We start from the raw sequence: 22,051 nt of genomic DNA on the forward strand, positions 1-22,051 counted from the left end.
TTTTTATTGATGTTTGTTTGAAGGTGACTGACAATTGTTTGAAGGTGATTGACAATGTTTCGTGATGAATTTCACTAGTTCGGACTTCCATTGTCTATTATATAAAATGATTTGAAATCCCTGAAACAAGTAAAAAGAATAATTAAAAAAGAATAGTTGAAAATAACAATTATATTAAGCAACAATAAACCTGAAATGAAATGATAGTAAAATAACCTACAAGTAAAAATATAATAATTGAATAAATAAAAATTAAAGGAATGCAAAAAGAAAATAATAAAAAAATAAAAAAGTGTAGAGATTCCAAGTCACGTTAGTTCACGACGTTTCGATTGTTGGTATCTACAATCGTCTTCGGGTGATGACTGGACTGATTCCTCCGAGAGATGACTATTTTATAGGTCGTTGAAATACTTTCACTTTCTCTACTTTCCATTTTCCGCTTCACTGATTCCGTGAGAGATGACCGATTTGGCGGGAGTTGGTCATTTCTCGTTTGATGATGGGTTTCCATATGTTTCGTACATCTACGCTGGCCTGGCTGAATACGTTGTTGGACAACATGTATGCGGCTTCCTTAAATTTTCTCCTGAACCAATGTTCCTCTCTGTGCAAGATCTCAGCTTGGGACCACTCGATGTTGTGTTGATGGGTCCAAACATGGTCTGCTATTCCTGATTTGCTGGTTTCTCCTCGCTGTGTGTGCTTCTTGTGCTCGGCAATGCGAATATTCAATGGCCTCTTAGTTTCACCAATATAGGATTTTCCGCACTCACAGGGTATCCGGTAAATGCAATTCTTGGAATCGCAGTCCGCGTTTGGGGGCCTGGTTTTCGTGAGGCTGCTACGGATAGTGTTACCGGATCTGAAACAGGTTCTAATGTTGTACTTGGAACCAATTCTTCTTATCCTCTTCGATAATCCTCTGATGTAGGGAAGTGCAAGCACTGGTTGTGACGGCTTCTCTTCCTTGCGAGGCTCCTGCTGTCTTTTGGCCAAAGTCTTTTCTACCATCGCTTTGGAGTATCCATTCCGCTGAAGATCACTTTTGATGATGTCTAGTTCCTTCTCGAGACCTTCCTTTGTATTACAAAGCCCAAAAGCACGGTCTAATAGAGTCTTGATGATTCCTCTTTTTGTCGATTGATGGTGGTTGGATTCGTGGTTCAGATACTGTCCCGTATGAGTGGGTTTTCGGTATACAGATGTTTCCCACTTAGTGTCGGTCCTCTTCACCAAAACGTCTAAGAATGGCAATTCATTGTGGATTTCCTTCTCCATTGTGAAAGTGATGGGAGGTCTCACGCTGTTGATGTGTTTCAGAAAGGCGTCTAGTTCAGTATTCCCATGGTTCCATATTATGAAGGTGTCGTCAACATATCTCAACCAGACTCGAGGTTTCTTGTGGGCTTCTTCAATGGCCAGAGTTTCAAACCACTCCATATATATGTTGGCTATGACTGGTGAAAGTGGCGATCCCATTGGCAGTCCCTCATCTTGTGTAAAGAATTCGTCCTTCAGTTGGAAATAACAGTTTCGTACACAGCATCCTAGTAATTCCATAATTACTTCTATAGGTAGATTCGTTCTCTCTTTCAGGTTCCCGTCTTCGGATAGCTTTCTCTGTATGATTTGGAGTGCTTCTTCGACCGGAACGTTGGTGTAAAGGCTTTCCACGTCGAAACTAATTAGTTGATCTTCCTGTGTGACTTCAATTGACCCTAGTAGTTCGACAAAATGTCTTGAATTCTTCACAAAAGACGATGTTTTCCCTTGTAATGGTTGTATTAAGGGAAGTAAAAATCTAGACAAGTTTTGAGTAGCCGAATCTCTGGAGCTGATGATCGGTCTAAGCGGAACGTCCTTCTTGTGGATTTTGGGTAGACCATACAAGTGAGGGGGCTTACTGTGGTGCGGTGTTAGGCATGATCTTTCCTTGTCCGAAAAATAGACTTGGTGTTTTTTCAAAATCTGGTACAACTTCCTTTCGATTGATGCAGTTGGGTCCCGTACGATCTTTGTGTATCGTCCCTTCTGCAGAACCTCTTCGATCTTCTGTTCGTAGAGAACGGTATCCATTACCACAGTAGCGTTTCCTTTATCTGCAGGTAGGATCTTAATGGTGATGTACGAAACATATGGAAACCCATCATCAAACGAGAAATGACCAACTCCCGCCAAATCGGTCATCTCTCACGGAATCAGTGAAGCGGAAAATGGAAAGTAGAGAAAGTGAAAGTATTTCAACGACCTATAAAATAGTCATCTCTCGGAGGAATCAGTCCAGTCATCACCCGAAGACGATTGTAGATACCAACAATCGAAACGTCGTGAACTAACGTGACTTGGAATCTCTACACTTTTTTATTTTTATTATTTTCTTTTTGCATTCCTTTAATTTTTATTTATTCAATTATTATTTTTTTACTCGTAGGTTATTTTACTATCATTTCATTTCAGGTTTATTGTTGCTTAATATAATTGTTATTTTCAACTATTCTTTTTTAATTATTCTTTTTACTTGTTTCAGGGATTTCAAATCATTTTATATAATAGACAATGGAAGTCCGAACTAGTGAAATTCGTGACTGACAATGTTTCATGATGAATTTCTCTAGTTCGGACTTCCATTGTCTACTATATAAAATGATTTGAAATCCCTGAAACAACTAAAAAAGAAGAATTAAAAATGAATACCTAGCTGAAAATAACAATTATATTAAGCAAAAAAAAACAGAAATGAAATAATAGTGAAATAGAATACAAGTAAAAATAGAACAAATGAACAAAAAATAAATAGAAATAAAGAAATGAAAAAGAAAAAAATAACAAGTTGAGAGATTCCAAGCCACGTTAGTTCACGACATTTCGATCGTTAGTATCTACAACCGTCTTCGGGTGATGACTGGACTGATTCAGAAGGTCATCCTCATTTCCTTCAGGTTTGGAGTTCAGCTCTCCTACCCTTTCGACTGATTATTGGTCTCAAGAAGGACCAATGGGTACATGACTGATGGTATGACGGCATGTAGTCCTTAGACATCAGTGCTGCCCTTCACGGGATACCCCTACCTGGCTGGGGTGGAATGGATGAGAAAGTCGTTCATCCGTTAACGGGGGACATGAGGGCCTCATTCGACAGCAGAGTGTCGGGGCCTTCTATATCGGGAGGGGTCGTCTAAGGCATAATCTGTGGCTTCCCTAACTAACGGGTAATGAGTTTCCGTTCTTTCAAAAACTCTCTGATTCTTCGACTGGATGGACTGCCGTAAGGAAGGCAGCTGCAAATCTCTGCGGATGGCTTCATTCCGCACGAACTAAGGACCATTCACAATCATCCTAATTAACTTATTTTGCAACCTTTCCAAAATGGAAATGTTGGACGGAGCCGCTTGTCCCCAGACGCCTGAAGCATACATGATGACAGGCTTGAACATCGTGTTGTAGATCATGATTTTGTTCTTCGTGCTCATTTTTGATTTTCTGTTGATTAGAGGGTACAGACTGGCTATCCGACCCTCGATCTTAGACTTAACGCACATGATGTGCGGGTTCCAAGTGAGCCTACGGTCTATTAGAAGGCCGAGGTACTTTACCCGCGCTTGCCAGTCAATCTCCCTTCCAGAGATTCTCACTTTTTTGGCCGGAGAAGATAATAATCTTCCCATGGTTATCGCCTGAGTCTTTTCCGGGTTTACTCGGATCTTCCAGCGCTCGAGGTCGTCCAATGCACGTTGAATGTAGACGACGCCGAGCTCTCGGCCCATGGAAGATGAGAGAAGAGCCGTGTCATCGGCGTACAGGGATATCTTCACTCGCTCGGACCTGTTTTGGGAGCATGACGACGATCGCATGCTTCCACTTTCTAGGGAAGTTTCTGAGGGCCAACGAACTGTTAATCAACGCAGTTCTCCGGGAGTCTCTTCAACAACTTGTTGGTTATTGAGTCGGCCCCCGGAGCCTTCTTGGCCTTTGCAGCCTTGATATGACCCTTCAGTTCTTTCATAGAAGCCGGACGGATGTCGTCGTCGTCATCCTCCCTGAGGAGTCGGTGAACCCGGTCTTCCAGCAGCATATTGCGATCGATGTCGTCATTGTCGTCAACGTTAAGTTGAAACTGACGTTCCATCGTGTCTGCAAAGGCTAACGCCTTCTCATGGGGGGGGGGAGTAGCACACTCCGCGCTCTCCGTGAATGGGTGAGAGAGCAGTCTTCTTCCCCTTGAGCCTACGAGTGACTCGCCAAAGCTCGTCACTCCCAGGTTCGAAGGATTCCAAAAGCTCTTCCCACCTTTCGTTTCGATGCTCAATGATGGTCTGTTTGACTTGGTTGGCCATCCTGTTCGCCGCTGTTTTGTCCCCTGGGAAAAGAGTTCGCTGATAGAGCCTTCTCAGGCGATTTCTCTCTCGTACCAAGGCTTTGATACGAGGGGGAAACTCGTTGTAGCTCTTTAGCGGACACTCCTCCCTGGATGTGGCCGCTCGAAACGCTCAACTGCCGCGTCAAGTTCGTCGGGAGAATCGAGTACCTCAGGAGGGGCGCGCATCTCTTCGAGCTGGGCTGTGAAGACATCCCAGTCCGTCTTGGATATCATGCGATAATCAGGGGGAGGAAGATCATCGCCCAATACCAGGATTACTGGATTATGATCGGAATCCAGTTCCGACAGAACGTAAATTTCGCTAGTCAGAGAGACGTTTCTGAGAAGCGCGATGTCTAGTACATCAGGCCTAGACTGCCCGCGATAGTACGTAGACTCATCTGGTCCCAGCACAAGATATTCATGCCTGTCAACATGCGCATGGAGCGCTTGGCCGTTTCAATTTGTGGCTCTGCTCCAAGGTCTGTGCTTGGCATTGAAGTCGCCAGCAGCAATTGTCGGAATGTTGCTTCCCATCAGCAGTTCATCCAGAGATTCTGAGAGTAGACGAATGTTCGGAGGGTTGCAAACCGAGATTATTCTGTGACAACCTCTGCTCAGTTGAATTTCGACCCCGACGGTCTCAGTACCGTGTAATCGAGCACTGTCAATGCCGTATTGGACACACTGTAGGGATCGTTTGACAAAAATGCCAACTCCCCTCCAGTATGTCCAACACGTTCTCTGTGAAAGAATCTGTAGTTTGGAATGACAAGAGATTCGTTCCTCAGATGTGTCTCTTGGACTAGAGCAACATCTATGTTGTTTTCAGTTAGAAAGTTATCAAAGTCCAACTTTTTTGAACGAATGCCATTAGCATCCAAAAAAACTATCTTCAGATATCTAGGCAACATTGGTTGTCTAGACATTGGCAGTTCCGGTCATCACGTTAGTATTCACCGTGAACATTGTCTGTAGCACAGGGAATTTGACGAATAACTTTTTCATCTGGTCCAGTGCGGCACAGATGTCTGAAACCCCTTGAGGCTGAGGTGAGGGTTCAGGTCGAGGGAAAGTGGGCTTTGCAGAAGTACTTGCACCCTTGGATGCAGCTTTTGCAAAGCTGACCCCCTCCTGGACGCGTTCAGACCCCGCAGGTCTCCCTGAGGAGGCTGGTTTTCTAGATGTTGTTGTCTGCCCCTTTTTCTGTACCTTGGGGTACGCGGGACATCCGCGGTAATTGGCTGTGTGAACCCCCTTACAGTTACACTTCGGAGGGTCAGTCCTGGCCTTTTTGCAGGCACTGGTTAGGTGCCTGCCAGCGCCCTTGACGCAGATGGGCACTGCTAAGCAATTGCGCTGGCAGTGACCAAAGCGCTGACATCGGTGGCAGTGGCCCACCGAAGTTTTTGCGTGCTGGGATTCAACCTGAACCTTCACACATAAGAGGTCTTTGATCTCAAATATATGCTTCTGGTCCCTGTTTGCCAAAACAAGGACCAAAGGCATAGGTTTGCCAGCGCGCTTCATGCGCGTGACGCTGGCGAGGTCAAAGCCCTTTGCTTCGAGCTCCTCACGCACATCGTCGACTGCCAAGTGCTCTGGCACTCCCCTGAAAACGGCTCGTATTTGCTGTTCCTCAGGGGGCGAGTAAGTATGGTGAGGGATTTTCTCCTCCATCAAAAGCCTTGCCAGACGCCGATAGTCGTCAGGAGACTCCGGCTGGACTTGCATCAGAACCACAGAATCCATCTGTGAACCAACAACTATCTGCTCTTGATATTTCCTCCTCCCGGCGGATCTAGTCTTTTTTACTCCGGTAGTATGTCCGAGGTCGGGCATATACATCGTCCATATTCGAATGCGAAAAGTACCCTATAGAAAAGTTGATATTTAGATTATAGTTAGAAAATAAGAAATATCCGAGCATTTGGCAACTCTGTTATATTGGTCAATTCGATGGTAGATATCCGAAAGCTTCAAGGTAAGCGAGTAAAAGTCCTCAAACGGGTAATGTTGCAGTGCGCTCAGCTGATTTTCACAATCAATCAAGTAACTAGCAGGCAAGGCAGTACACTCGATTGTGTTGTGTTGGTGACAACATAAAATTTGTTTTGAATCATGCCGCCGGCCAAGATTATCCTGGACGATGATCAGAAATTTGCTTTGATGAAGGTGAGAATTGTTTTATTTCGTCAATTGAAAAGAAAAGCTAACTCCGAAGAAGTATTTTGAATCAATGAGTTTTGAAATAGTGATTTAATGCATTTTTTTTCGCATGAATTAACATCCTTTTTAGGCGAACTATTTTTCCGCCAAATTTTGAATACTTTCGAGTTCATCCTCGGAGACCATGGGATGCATTAGTTTTTTTCTGGTTTTTCATTGTAACAATATGTGTAACATGTTCCTGATGTATTTGAACCAGGAAGGCGGTACTCAAAACGATGAAGATGAAGGTTTCAATATCGCTGAAATAGCACATACGAATTTTTCATGTTTTCTGACGAGGTGGAAATGGGGTGGAGAAATTAAAATAAGTTGTATCTTTGAAAATCCCCTTTGTATAACTATTTATACCACTTCCGACTTTTCCCGGCTGAGGGGGAGTAATAATCAAAGAAAATTGTATTTCAAAGAGTTGACTTTCAATGGCGTCAATGTAGGTAGGTTAATGACTTTTTTTTCAAATGTTAATTTGAATTTTTATATTATTCGAAATCAAAAAACTTTTGAAGCGGGCACATAACTTTTAATATTGTTTGAACAATATACAGGGTGTAACATAAGTACGTTAAAATATTCAAGTGACGTAGGTATTCATGAGACAATTTAAAGAAGAGAAGTCTATATAAACTTGCGTCCGGAAATGCTTCTTTTCGGAGATACAGGATGTTGAAACTGAGTATTTTTTCGTTTTTAAAAATAACTTATACAAAAAATAAGTTATTTGCACGAAATTTGGTACTCGGGGTTTTTTAACGTGGGAAATCATAATTTCGTATTAATTTCCATGTAATATTTAGAGGGCGCTGAGTACTCTGTTATTAAATATTTCAAATTGCTCTAACTTTTGGACAGTAAACTTTTGGTACTTTTCATGAAAAAACGTAATTTCCACAAATTTTCCAAGTAAAAATGGTACACCTCCTCAACAACGCTGGAGGTGATCGTTTTCGAGATAATTATAATTTTCTATATCGATGCATATTACTTAGCTCCAAGGTTGCTAAGTGATTTTGCTGAGTAAATTACAAAAACTAAGTATGTGGTGGATCCTGTCAAAGTAAACAACTTTTTTCTTCAAAATGTTCATAAAAAATCATTCGTTTTCGAAATACAAATTGTTGAAATTTTTCAAAAAAGGGCGCTAAGTGAAGTTGTTGAGAACATTAAAGAAACTAAGTATGTGGTGGATCTTTTCAAAATGAACAACTTTTTCCTTCAAAATGTTCATCGAAAAATCATTCGTTTTCGAGATACAAATTGTTGAAATTTTTCAAAACATGGTTGGTTTTTGTCATAAGTTTTTTGCAATTTTAGTTATTTGTATCTTGAAAACGAATTATTTTTAGATGAACTTCTTATAGGAAAAAGTTGTTTATTTTGACGAGATCCACCACATACTTAGTTTTTGTATTGTTCTCAGCAACAAAGTTTACTGTCAAAAAAGTTTGGACAAAAAAACCCGGCTACTAAATTTCGTGCAAATAACTCATGTTTTGCAAAGGTTATTTTTAAAAAACGAACAAAAATATTCTATCTCCAAAACGAAGCATTTCCGCACACAAGTTTCTAAAGACTTTTTTCTCAAAATTGTCACAGGAATACGTACTTATGTTACACCCTGTATATGATATTCGTATATGAAATGCACTTTTGCCTTGATTTTCTTCGTTGAAAGAATCTCGTATATCGTATAATACAAAAACAGTGTACTAGATATTCACGTAATAATTACCTCAAACAGTAACAAAATTGTTTTTGATGGATATAATAATGATAGAACTGAAGTGTCTGAAAGAAGGTAGATACTTCAATAAATCATTTACATGAAGAAAACATTCTTTCGAAAAAAAAATTGAGAAAACAAATGCAGGACGCTTCTTTTTGATTATTTTTGAGTATTCATTTTTTTAAAATTGCCAATTCGTGATGAAAATCCATACCAACAATATCTGATCAAATTTATTGCAATATTTTCACTATATAGCTTTTGCAAAAACCGCTACACGTGTATCATCGCTATAAAACAGCTTTCTTGAACGGACATAGATATTCAGTAACGTATAATTCACAACAATTTTATAGTGTCTATAGTGTACCTACTACCTAAAGTTCAGTTAGGATATCAATATATTCAACTACGTGAAAGACCAGGTATATCTAATATATAATTTTTTTGGTTGAAAAAAGGCAAATGAAATTTATATTACATATTAGTAAAAAGTATCTTAGTTGGTACGTGATGAGTTATTCAGATCGGTTTTCTACGACTAATGTTATCAATAACTAATGTGTATGACTTGAGGGTTATCTACTTGACAATTATCGTTATAAGGAATACTTTGATCCGTTGCCGTCAACATGACAATCTTGTTCTGAACTTGATTATTCTAATGACATTTTTAATGAGTATTCTGAAATATATTTATCTGATTTGTATCTCAAAAGATTTTTATCACATACTCGTAGATACAATATTCAAAACCGCATTGTTGATTGCGTAGACATTCAAACTTTTTCATGAAACAATTCAGTGGAATTATTTCAACTGAATAAATAATCCAACAAAAACACTGTCTTTTCCATTATTTCAAATAGTTCTAGAGTGTCTCTAATGCTCCTGTTGGTTTGGTTCTCATCGCTCAAGCAATTCCCAAACAAACTAGTTTTGCACCCTGCCTGGTTTGTACAGAGTGGGCCAAATTGGACTTTTTTGAAGGAAAACTCCTGTTTTCAAAGTAGATAGATGAAAACTGATGGCTGTGTCTGAAGGTCAAATTTCATGACAAACATAATGGTGAAAACCGCATATCGATATCTATCATCGATTCTGAGTTACAGCATCTTTTACGAAAATGTCCATTTTCGAAAAGTTGCTGTAACTTTTTACCTGTCGAAAATTTATTGTTTCTATGAAAGCATTATCTCGAAGCACTTTTCACGTAGAATTCAATGGCGTAAAAAATATTTTTGCAAATGAGATATCAATAGTTATTGATGAAAAACAATTTTTTTATTGGGACACCCTGTATATTCCTGTAAATTACATTTCCAAAAATGTATCACACTTGATGGTTTGCTGGAGTCATCTTTGAAATATAAAGCTTTTAGGTGTTTCCATGTAGACTTTGAAACTTCGATAAAGTAGACTTTAGACGACGCGGCGATAAAATTGTTCAGTAGTAGCTACTAAATGTTGAAAAAGCTTTTTACAGCAGTAATTGAAACGAATAGTTTCAATAAAACTGACAACAATTCATACTATATTTACTACTAATAAATGAAACTTCAACAATAATAATAATGGATACTACTGGAGTTTTTTCACAACACCAAATCGTTATTTCAACACTTCTACACGTGTTTCAAACACAAAGTGATCATCTTCAGTTTCTTCTTCCTCTTGAAGATGATGAAGATTTCGATCACCAAAGGTTCTAAAACAGTGTATCACATGTAAATAATAATAATGATAAAGAATAATCATTTAAATATATTTATTCAGAGAAGGTGTTCGAGATGTCTACCAGCTTCTCCTACACACAGGCGACATCTTTTCCGAACATTTTTTGCCGAATTAATGAGTGAAATAGGGGTGAGAGAAGCAAAACTTTGCATCAACGCCGCTTCCAATTTGTATCTATAATGGGTCGGCAATTCAAAAATAAGATATTTCAACCTTTCCGAAAGATAAGATTCCATAGGCGTTAGGTGCGGTTATCTGGCCGGCCAATGGTTGGATCCTTGGTTGGCTATCCAGTTATTACCAAAATTTACAACAGAAAAAAATGGTGACAATTACAGTGTTGTGAGGCAAAGCACCGTCTTATTGGAAATATATTTTCTGAGCTCCATTAGTGGCAATTCATCAACAAGGGGTTCAATATTGTAAAAGTGCCATTATAAATGAAAGAGCTGATACTTCTACCCCTGAAAACACCAGCTCACACACCAAATCCCAATCTTCCTCGACTTCTCTGATCCACAATAGAATGAGGATCTTGTTACGCCCAAGTATGAGAATTAGAGCGGTTGAAAATTCCATCACTGCTCACATAAGCTTTGTCTGTATGAATACAATCTAATGAAAAATCACACACCTAGTTACAACTTTCCAAGTTAGGTTAGGTTAGGTTGGGTTAGGTTAGGTTAGATTTTTCCCACTGAGAGGTCCACTGAGGTCCACTGAGACACCACTGGACCTAATAATTTCAAACTTGAACGTCCTGTATCTCAGAAACGAAGCAATTCCTGATATATGTTCATGAGAACTTTTTTTTCTAAAACGACCTAACGATTCACCCTGTGAAGTTTCGCACCGCAAAATTTTGATAAGTGCTTTTTCATAAATCAACAATTATTTTATTGCTTTACAGCTGAAGACTGAAAAAAATGTTTTTCAAACTTATTCAATTTTCTTCCATATCAAAAAAATGTATGACTTATTCGTAAAAGCCAATTTCTTTGGAATCAAATTCTGACCAGGTCTGACAATTTTGTATAAAACGAATTCACTTTCATTTGTCGTTTTTTATTTATTGAGATTCAGGATCAAATTATACCTCTTGAAAATTGGAATAAATATCATTCTAGCATCATACCATTACAATTATTTGAGAACTAGCCGTTACTCGCGACTTTCAATTTGTGGGGTCTCCAAGATTTTTCAACACTAAAATGTTCCTATATATTTGCCTACCTTTGATTTACATGAAAATATTTTAACAAACCAAAAATATAATCAGCCACACTTTCAGCCAAATCAACTGAACGTTATTTTTACAGTATTTTTTCACCAACTAATGTTTGAATGATTCCTTGAATTGACATAACTTTTTTATTTGTGAACCGATTGAAATGAAACTAATACTAAATGTGGAGTAAAGTTTACCGTAATACGAGTATATTAGTGAAAACTACTTCGCAATCGGATAAACTGTTAGCACAACTGCAAGACAAGCGATCAGTTATTACAGACTTATTATATGCATTGAGATGGAATACCACTGAAATTTGTCTTACCACTGTCATTTTTTTATTTCTTTCAAATGAAAAGAAATATTTTGAAAAAACATACTAATTTTATAGAATTTCATGCAATTCTTCACTAAATTCCTCGAAATCTTCGCGATTTCTAGAAAATCTCTGAATAGCATGAAATTTCTGCAGAATGCGCAGAAATCAATGATGGTCTTTGATCTGGTGGTTGAACAAAAGAAGCGGCCGCAAAACTTTTTTTTAATGACAGAACACAAGCACTACAAAAAATTATGTACGCGCCTATGCGAAAGTAGCGATACACATTGGATTTGAATAGCTGGAGATCAAATCTCTTTGCAAAAACGTTCTCAGGAAGTTTAATCTACAAAAAAGCAGTTCTCCAAATGGAAGAGTTCTTAAACAGTGGAGTTCAAGTTGTACTGAGTTGAACCTCAAAACGTCGCGATTTTTTTTATATGTACCGCTCTTGGTGGAATCAAATGTGCCAAATCACTTGAACACTTCGCGTTCAGCTCAAGATATGAGCTTAAATCCGTATTATAAAGATCGGAAAAGTTTTTCATTGATGACCTCATGGAATTGAAACACTGGGTAACCGTGGTTCTTTGGAGAGATAAACTCTGATCGTTTCGACTATAACTATGATGGGTATCTTTAGCGATAATTGGCAGCATTCCGTTGCGAGCTCCGCATTGGTAGAGTCGTTAATGAGCCATTTTGTTGATTGCCATTGATATTTATAGAAAGAGAGGTAGAGAAGACTTTCTTGATTGGCTCGGGCGGTGTAGGGTTAGATTGGATATACCATATTTTGTTGATCTTCGTGATTTCTTCTTTTCTATCGGAATTGTTCGATTTTTTCAAATCTCTATGGCTTCATGGTTCATAAGCTTATGATAATGGTGAGTGGTATAAAACACCTTGGCAGTTCGTTATCTTTATCGACCTCATTCGTGAATTGGATTTTTGGGTGCATCGAATCCAAATGACTCAGGAACACGTCCAACGTCACACGTCCATGCGGCCAGATTACAAAAGTGTAGTCCACATAGTGAAGCCAGACCCTGGGCAGTAGTGGAGCTCTCTCTATAAATATCAGTGACATATAACGTAGTGTCTCTTTAACGATTCTACCAACGAGGAGGTCGCCAACCATCGCTGAAGATGACCGCCGTAGTAGTGGGCCAAACGTTCAGAGTGAATCTCTCCATTGGATCACGGCTATTCAGGCCCTGATAATTAAAGTTCGAATTTTACTTCCGGCCGTGGAAGTTTAAAACTTCTGTATATATATCGAAAACTTCTGTATATATATCGAATAAAACATGAAACTGGTTAAAAATATAATGCTAATAATCTAGGTAAAAATAGATTAAGTAGTCAGATATCTGCGTCTTCTTCATCGCTAGAGTCTTTATGTCTTATCAAGTGAACAGTCTCCGCTTCCAGCGCCAACTTCCTGATGTTGGCTAGACAACCAGCAGCCGCTTCTTGTAACTTCCAATCCGTAGAAGAAACTGCTTTCAGAAGAAAGGGGACGACTCCGCTCTCGTGCATTGTTATGCAATTAAATGGATTCTTAGAGAGATGGAACAGTGCTAGGGCTGTCGTTCTGTGTACATCCGGATCTCCGTCTGCCATATACTGCACCAACGGTGTGATAGCTCCCAACCTAGCAGAAAATGATAACATTAGAATGTCTATGTGCAATGCCTTTGTGTTATATATTGTCGAGTCTCGCTTGAAAAACGAGCGGTATTGTCACAATCTTAACTACATCTGTCCAACAAACAAAGTAACCTAAAAAAGATAGATGCGTGATCAAAACATGATCACCAAGCACATTTGCATCTATTGGGTAAAATAAACAAGCCTCCTCAAGCTGGCCAATCAGATTTCAGTGCATTCGGCTGGCGGAATTCATGTTACAGAGTCGGAGTGATCAGTTACGTTTTAACGCCTGTGGTCTCTATATATAAGGTATTTTAAAGTTTGAAATTCTCAAAATGTCAGGTACTGATATGGCTGAAGAAACTGTTAATTTGTGTACCTGCACTCCACACGAAAAAATGTCCTATACCCAGCCGCCTATTATTAACAAAATTGGGTCGTTTGTAAATGCGACTCTGTACAAGCAGCCTTGTCTGGGAGATCACGTGCACTATGCATGCTAATGTTTTTGAGCGCTCCGGTGCTTAGGTTGTCAGAGTATAAGTAGTGCTCTTTATTATTAGCAGTGATCTGACATTACGATGGTAAAAATTTAGCATCGTACATCGTTCATTTGTTTAGATTGATATAAAAACTCTAACGTAACACAGCTATGTTAGAGTTCCTATATAAATCTAGAAAAACCATCACCTTTTACAATGAGCGTCATTAAATGAGTGTCATTAAATTAATTCCTTACAATAGTTTTTGTCTTTTTGTTATTGTACTGTAATTCCTAACTTATTTGTAAATGACCACCTGGAACGACACCTAATATTTACCTATTTTCTACCTGTAATGATTATCGAAGAGAATAAACAGCGGGCTGTTCAGAATGGACTTCTTTGCCGTCCGTAGATGTCATTTCATATTTTCCAAAAATTTGAAGCATTTTTCACTAATTTTGGAGTCGTTCTCTAAGACATTTTTTAAAAACATACGAGCACTACAGGAAAATCCTTGAGGCGCTCCCAGATCGGTGCCTGTGCGAAAGTAGCGATTCACATTGGATTTGAATTGAGATTATTTCCATTTGGGAAAACGTTCTCAGAAAGTTCATTCTACATAAACGCAGTTCTCCAAATGGAAGAGTTCTTAAGCAGTGAAGTTCGAGGTGTACTGAGTTGAACCTCGAAACTATGAGTAGCCACAGTCCGTCGCGTATTTCTAATATGCACCGCTCTTGGTGGAATCAAATGTACCAAGTCACTTGAACACCTCCCGTGAAAGTATCTATACAGTGTGTCAATTTGAAAACTTCCCACCCTCAATATCTCCCTTCCAGTACATAATATGAAAAAATGGTCAGACAGGTCAACTTTATTTGCAAGGGGGACACTCTGAATGAATATTTTCAACCCTCGGGGTTCAACCCCCTAGGAGGGGTGGATGTTACCCTCAGAATTTCAAATGGAAAGGGGGGTCAAGTGGCACATCATTTTGAAGGGCATTCAATTCGCTTGCCGACGGTGCCCTCATTTATTATTTTCCGATCAGCAGTATCCGAAAATGTAGTTCTAAACTAATAGAAGTAATTAGAATTGGCCTATACTAAAATGCCTGGTTATCAAGTTAGTATGCAAAGAAATACAATTTATTGACTCTCTTATAAGTAAAACTTGTGATGACGGGTCAGCTTTTCAACTTTCCATCAGGGGTAAAATTAGACAAGCCTCAAAAAATTTACATTAATTAGTTATCTGATTTCGGTGACTTTCATTTGGGTTTATTATCGGATTTAAAACTCTTATCCCTTTTTTGTTACTTCTGCTATAAAAAGTATCGTTTTTTGAGCAAAAAAGGTGTTCATCGCATTCAAGCCATTTGGTAGTACTATCATTTCAGTTTCATTTGTTGAGCTGATCAGCGATACCTTAGAAAGTGTATAAATTGTAAGAATGGTTTACACTATCCAAGACCGAATTGAAATAATTTTTATTTATGGAGAGGTGGGCAAGTGCGCACGAAGGGCGGCATCTCTTTTTAATGAAAGAAATCCAAATCTTAATATAAGTCACCGGTATGTGCTTGATTTGGTGACAAAGTTTTCCGAAACTGGTTCGGTGAAGAATAAAAAAAGGAATAACCCCAGAGTACTGAATGAGGATGCTCAAATTGAGGTGTTGGGAACATTTGCTGCAGAGCCGACTAGCTCCTTACGATCAGTAGCAGAACAGACGGGAATGTCACACGAGACTGTAAGGAAAGCACTGAAAATGCACAAATTTCATCCATATAAAATGCAGATTCTCCACGAGCTCCATGAGGATGATTATGACAGAAGAATAGAATTCTGTGAAATCATGACTCTTCGAATCAATGCTTTACCTAATCTTCTGTTCAATATCTGTTTCAGTGATGAATGTTCATTTTTCCTGAATGGCAATGTTAATAGGCAAAATTGTCGCTATTGGAGTGACGAAAACCCTCACAATTTTCGAGAAGGACATACACAACACCCACAAAAAGTTAATGTTTGGGCTGGTATTCTTGGAAATGCCATTATCGGACCTTTATTTTTTGAAGAAAACTTGAATGGTGATCTGTACCTAGATATGCTTCAAGCACCTATCGATCCACTTATAACTCACGAGCTCGAAACTCAAATTGATGCACACGGTAATTTACTGTTGCAGGAAGATTTGTTACATTTCCAACAGGACGGTGCGCCACCTCATTATTTTCGCCCCGTCCGACAATGGTTGAACGAGCGATTCCGGGAGAGATGGATTGGCAGAAGGGGATCAATTGAGTGGCCACCGAGATCACCGGATTTGACTCCATTAGATTTTTTTCTTTGGGGATATCTCAAATCTGTCGTTTATAAAACACAGCCCACTGATATGGATGACCTCAAAGGACGAATTACAGCAGCATGCCGGTCAATTAGTGGTGAAGTTTTCCAAAATGTTCGAGAGGAGTTCGAAAACAGACTGTATTACTGTTTAGAGCAGAATGGACAACATTTTGAACATATTATCAGATAAAGCGTAACAAGATGGTTGAAATTTGTTTTTTGCAATTTAGTATTTTTTGTTTGCACTCGATGCGTATTTCGTTAACTAAGTAGTTCTACATTCCTCTCACATCCACGAATTCGAATATTACTCAAGGGTTGGAACGATGCTACCTAGTACGATGCTCACCTTTTCCAATAGTCCATTACAATCATTTGTTTTGAATACCAACCTGAATACCAAACATCTAGTGCGGGCGAGTTTTAATCATTTATTCTTATTCACTTCTAATCACCGTTCGTTTGGAACGTTATTGTTCAAAAATTGCTCATCAAAAACTAATGAAAAAGGTATCATTGGCAAGAGAATTGAATGCCCTTCAAAATGATGTGCCACTTGACCCCCCTTTCCATTTGAAATTCTGAGGGTAACATCCACCCCTCCTAGGGGGTTGAACCCCGAGGGTTGAAAATATTCATTCAGAGTGTCCCCCTTGCAAATAAAGTTGACCTGTCTGACCATTTTTTCATATTATGTACTGGAAGGGAGATATTGAGGGTGGGAAGTTTTCAAATTGACACACTGTATAGATACTTTCACGGGAGGTGTTCAAGTGACTTGGTACATTTGATTCCACCAAGAGCGGTGCATATTAGAAATACGCGACGGACTGTGGCTACTCATAGTTTCGAGGTTCAACTCAGTACACCTCGAACTTCACTGCTTAAGAACTCTTCCATTTGGAGAACTGCGTTTATGTAGAATGAACTTTCTGAGAACGTTTTCCCAAATGGAAATAATCTCAATTCAAATCCAATGTGAATCGCTACTTTCGCACAGGCACCGATCTGGGAGCGCCTCAAGGATTTTCCTGTAGTGCTCGTATGTTTTTAAAAAATGTCTTAGAGAACGACTCCAAAATTAGTGAAAAATGCTTCAAATTTTTGGAAAATATGAAATGACATCTACGGACGGCAAAGAAGTCCATTCTGAACAGCCCGCTGTTTATTCTCTTCGATAATCATTACAGGTAGAAAATAGGTAAATATTAGGTGTCGTTCCAGGTGGTCATTTGTGGACACACTGTAGAATAGAGACAAATCTCCAACCTTTCTTCGATGTTCCAGGCTATCAAGGTTCCACATGATGTTCGCGTCTCCAATCAGGCGGATAGCTCTTTTCTGGATGGAATCCAGCAACTTCAGGGTATGTTTGGGGGCAGAGCTCCATAGATGAGAACAATACTCCAAAGAAGGTCTGATCTGAGCTTTATAAAGCATCAACAGTTGCTGAGGTGTGTACAGTTTCCTGGTTCGGAACAGTGTTCCAAACGCTGCAATGCCAGCGACATGATTGTGCCAAGATATATTGGTGCCCATTTTAACCCCCAACAAACTTATCGAAGCAGAAAGCGGAATTGTCTGACCTCATTATATCCGGTTCGGAGTGATATGTTTAAGATTCAGGATTTGTGGAATACCGAAAAGTTGAGAACAAAAAAAGTATTATTGGGATAAAAAGATTGCACCTGATAGTGCTATATCGACTTCGTCAATTCAATAAATTTTGAAAAGAAATAATTTAGGTCAGGAAAATCCTAATTTGCGTATAATAGGCTATGATAGGAGAAAAATATTTTGTAGATGGCTACTCAGACATCATCGTCAGGACAATGAAATCTGTAATGAAATTTCATGGTGTGAGGAGAGTAGATTCGCAAATAACGGATGGTTTAGCAGAAATATACATTATCCCCGACGACAAGGGAATTTCTGCCTTTATAGAGCTAATAATTTTCAAAAAGGATGGAGTTATCGTTTGGCTCGCTGTGCTAGACACCAATATAATAGGTCCCTGCGTTTTTGAGACATCTTTGACGGGAGGATTATATTTGGAATTCTTGTCGTAGACTCTAGTTGAGTTATTGGAAGAATTGCCTCTGAATATTCTGAGAAAATATTAGTATTCCCAACATGATGGAGCTCCGTCACATTGCAAAACTATTTACAGAGAATTTCTCAATACAACTTTGCCAGGACGGTGAATAGGAAACAAGGGTCCCATTAAATGCCTCCACGTTCACCTGACCTGACCCTTCTGGATTTTTCATTGTGAGGTTTCATTGAAGGCAAGGTATCTGGCTCAACTTTTGGCAATATTGACGAATTTAAAAAAAATGAAGGGAGTTTGCATGGATATAACTCCACAAATGCTGAAAAATTACCGTAAAAATACTATTGGCGGCCGATGGATGGCAATTTGAACATTCAATGAGATATAGTGAAGAACGTAGATGTTAGGAGTATTTTGACTGATTTTTTTTCTATTTGTTACTTGGTATATTACATTTTCTTCTGATATGTGTAGTTTATATGCAGATTTGAGTTCTAGATTCAAAAAATATTAGTTCCTATTTTTTTGAGGTACTTCTTACCGGGATTTGTATGACCATACAGTGATGATGGAAAAAAATGCCGGAAAACACATGTATTGTAATACGTTGCTGACTTTGTTATGACGGTGGCTCTAAAAATCGATGAAAAGGTCTGTATTAAAAAAATGAAGTTGATGTTGAAATCAAATGAAATAAAAGTCGCTTTGCAAATTGTAGAAGAAGAAGAGGAATATATTAATTGAAATAGGTAACCCTAATGTTCAGTCAAACTGTTACTTAGACAATTTTTTTGTGCGACGCCTCTGGAGGCCTGATGCATAGACATTTTCACCACGCCGCGCTGTGTGCCGTGAAGTCTGCGCACTTCATCGAAAGGACAACATGCGGCGGCAGTACTGATGCGAAACTCATTGCATAAACATCGTTAAACTTTATTTGTTACTCTGTTCACGTTTTAGTTGTAAAATACATATCATAAGTGAAGTGGTATTTTCATTAAATTTTACCACATAACTCAGTTGATCACATTCAACATTACATGGTCCATCGAGCGGATAGTTTACACCTATCATTTCAAGCGGCATCGGAGCAGATTCACACATCCAAGGTCAGGGGACTTCGGGAGTAGCAAACAACCATCGGCGAATGTGAGCAGAGAAAGGGGCTCCAGCGTAATCAAACAAGTGGAAGGAGTTGGCGCGCAATTCAACAACGTGGCCAGGCATTCGGCGGCATCAGTGCTCCACGTTCTTAAAATAGCACCAAGCAGAGACGGCGCAAGTCGGACTTCGGACGAGGGAATTCAGAATTCATCGCCTTCGAGTTTCAAGGCGGCTAGGCACGAAAAAGCGGTACGGAAGAAGTAAAGTGAGTACGTTCCTTTTTATCCTTCTCCATTTCATTTAAACGGTTTCTGGCTGTGTTTTGATTATTACGTTGTTTTATTTTGAATTATTTTACAAAGATTTGATCACTCAAAATGTCGGTCGATTTGAATGATTTAATTCGTAAAAGAGGTATAGTTAAAGGGCGGTTGACAAGATTTGATTCATTTCTCACGTCAATAACAGAAGATTTACTGGGTCAATTACCGGCACGTATAAAAAAGTGTAGGGAATGCTGGGATGAATTTGACGAGTTACAAACTAGTATTGAACAATTGGATAATTCTCCGGAGCAGGAAAGTGAGAGAGAAGCATTTGAAGATACATATTTCAAACTGATAACTATAGCTGAAAGTAAGTTAACGGTGAGCAATGTCTCGATAACAAATTCGAATGCACAAGGTAGTCAAAACATTGGCCAAACTAATCAAATAGATAAAAACGTAAAATTGCCAGTAATGGAAATTCCATCGTTCCAGGGGTCTTATAAAGAGTGGTTGGAGTTTCATGATACTTTCAAAGCGCTGATTCACACTAATGCAAATCTAACAGGCATTCAAAAATTCTATTATCTCAAAAATTCACTGAAAGGTGATGCAGCTGAAGTTATTCGGGCTTTGGAAGTATCTGAACAAAATTATGTGGAAGCATGGAAATTATTGAGAGATCGTTTTGAAAATAAAAAGCTCATTGCCTTAAGCCATATAGATTCGATCTATAATTTTCCTCAAATACAAAAGGAATCTTTTCAGCAATTAAGAAAACTGGTGGACGTGATAAATAGAGATACTAGATCTTTGAAATCTTTAGGTCAGCCTATTGACTCGTGGGACACTCTATTAATTTATATTTTAGAAAATAAATTAGATCCGACAACAAAACGAGAATGGCAAAAAAGTGTTCCCAGTAATGCATTTTCTAAAATGACAGAATTTCTAGGTTTTTTGGAAAAGAAGTGTCAACTTCTGGAGGCTATTGATTCAGGAAAAAACGAGCATAAATCATTAAATAAATTTATGGAAACAAAGGGTAAATTAGATAGACAACACGTATCTAGGTCATTTGTAACTGTAAGCAAACCTTGTGGTATTTGCAGGGAGAATCACTTCCTATTCTCTTGTAAAAAATTTCAGAATCTGAGTATGTCAGCAAAACGAGACGAAATTAAAAAATCCAATGCTTGTTGGAATTGCCTAAAATACGGCCATCGGGTTGAGCAATGTCCCGTTGGGGGATGCAAATTATGCGGAAAAAAGCACAATACTCTATTGCATAGCGGCGAGCAAGTACAAGGTAAATCGGTAGGTACATCTGCGGGGTTAGATCAGAATTCAATGCAATCGGTGAATGATCAACAGTCGGAAATACAAACGGTTTCACGAAATTATCAGTGTACAGCAACTGTTACTTCGACGGAAATTCTTTTATCAACAGCAATAGTACATATCGTAGATGGTCATGGTAATCTTCAAGAATGTAGGACATTACTTGATTCGGGTTCACAATCTAACTTTATGACAAAAGAATTGTGGGAACGACTACAACTTCCTACACAAAAAATCAGAATTCCAGTGGCGGGTATCGGACATAGTATTACAAATATCACAAATTCGGTAAAAACTACAGTTCATTCCAAGTTCAATAACTTCAAATTTGAATCAAGTTTTCTTTTAATTGACAAAATTTCGGGAAATTTGCCATCGTTAGACATCGACTCAACTTGCTTCAAAATTCCTCCAAATGTCACTCTGGCAGATTTTGAGTTTAGTAAACCTAGTAAGGTGGATCTTTTATTAGGTGCTTCAATATTTTGGGATTTAATTTGTGTTGGGCAAATAAAATTGGGTAAAAATCAACCGGTTATTCAAAAAACTAAGTTGGGCTGGGTAATTTCGGGACCAGTCCTCGGTTTCTCGGAAGTACGGAGTAATACGGTTACATGTAATTTATCATCGAATGTACAGATACAAAAACAACTCGAGAAGTTTTGGGAGGTGGAAGAGTACCAACAAAAAAAACCATTGTCAAGGGAAGAGCTTAACTGTGAAAAAATCTTTAGGGAAACAACAACAAGGGATGAAAAGGGAAGATTTATTGTAAACTTGCCTTCAAGAGACAATGTTTCGAAATTGGGTGACTCATTTGGTATAGCTCTAAAAAGATTTCGACAGCTAGAAAATAAGTTGAACAAGGATGATTATATGAAAACTCAATATCATGCTTTTATTAAGGAATATATCGAATTGGGTCATATGACATGTTTAGGAATTTCAGAAGAGTTCGGAAAAAGCTCTGAAAACGGTTATCCACTTTACTATTTGCCACACCATGGAATTTTCAAAGAGACTTCATTGACAACAAAGTGCAGGGTGGTGTTTGATGGGTCTGCATGCACGGACACCGGTATTTCTTTGAATGACGTTTTGATGGTTGGGCCTAAATTACAAGATAATCTTTTCAACATTTTACTTCGTTTTCGTAAACATGCTATAGTCATAGCAGGAGACGTTGAAAAAAT

At 38.7% G+C, this 22,051-nt stretch overlaps 2 protein-coding genes across 3 annotated transcripts in view; one reads left to right on the forward strand and one right to left on the reverse strand.

The window, feature by feature from the left end:
• The first annotated feature begins 6,347 nt into the window (after positions 1 to 6,347).
• Positions 6,348 to 22,051, forward strand: part of LOC111512452 (SEC14-like protein 2) — a 66,788-nt gene continuing 51,084 nt past the window's right edge. Inside the window, exon 1 of one of the 2 annotated variants that reach the window (XM_074170851.1) lies at positions 6,348 to 6,535. In XM_074170851.1, the coding sequence (XP_074026952.1) occupies positions 6,482 to 6,535 (54 nt within the window). In that variant the 5' untranslated portion in view covers positions 6,348 to 6,481. The remainder of the gene's footprint in view (positions 6,536 to 22,051) is intronic. The other variant, XM_074170850.1, reaches the window with a different exon arrangement.
• Positions 12,918 to 22,051, reverse strand: part of gudu (Armadillo repeat-containing protein gudu) — a 36,907-nt gene continuing 27,773 nt past the window's right edge. The window contains exon 8 of the mRNA XM_074170849.1: positions 12,918 to 13,259. Coding sequence (XP_074026950.1) covers positions 12,968 to 13,259 — 292 coding nt within the window. The 3' untranslated portion in view covers positions 12,918 to 12,967. The remainder of the gene's footprint in view (positions 13,260 to 22,051) is intronic.

This window comes from Leptinotarsa decemlineata, unplaced genomic scaffold (genome assembly GCF_025532065.1).
Source record: "Leptinotarsa decemlineata unplaced genomic scaffold, Ldec_3_MD MMD2_tig00000008_RagTag_RagTag, whole genome shotgun sequence".
Taxonomy (NCBI): Eukaryota; Metazoa; Arthropoda; class Insecta; order Coleoptera; family Chrysomelidae; genus Leptinotarsa; species Leptinotarsa decemlineata.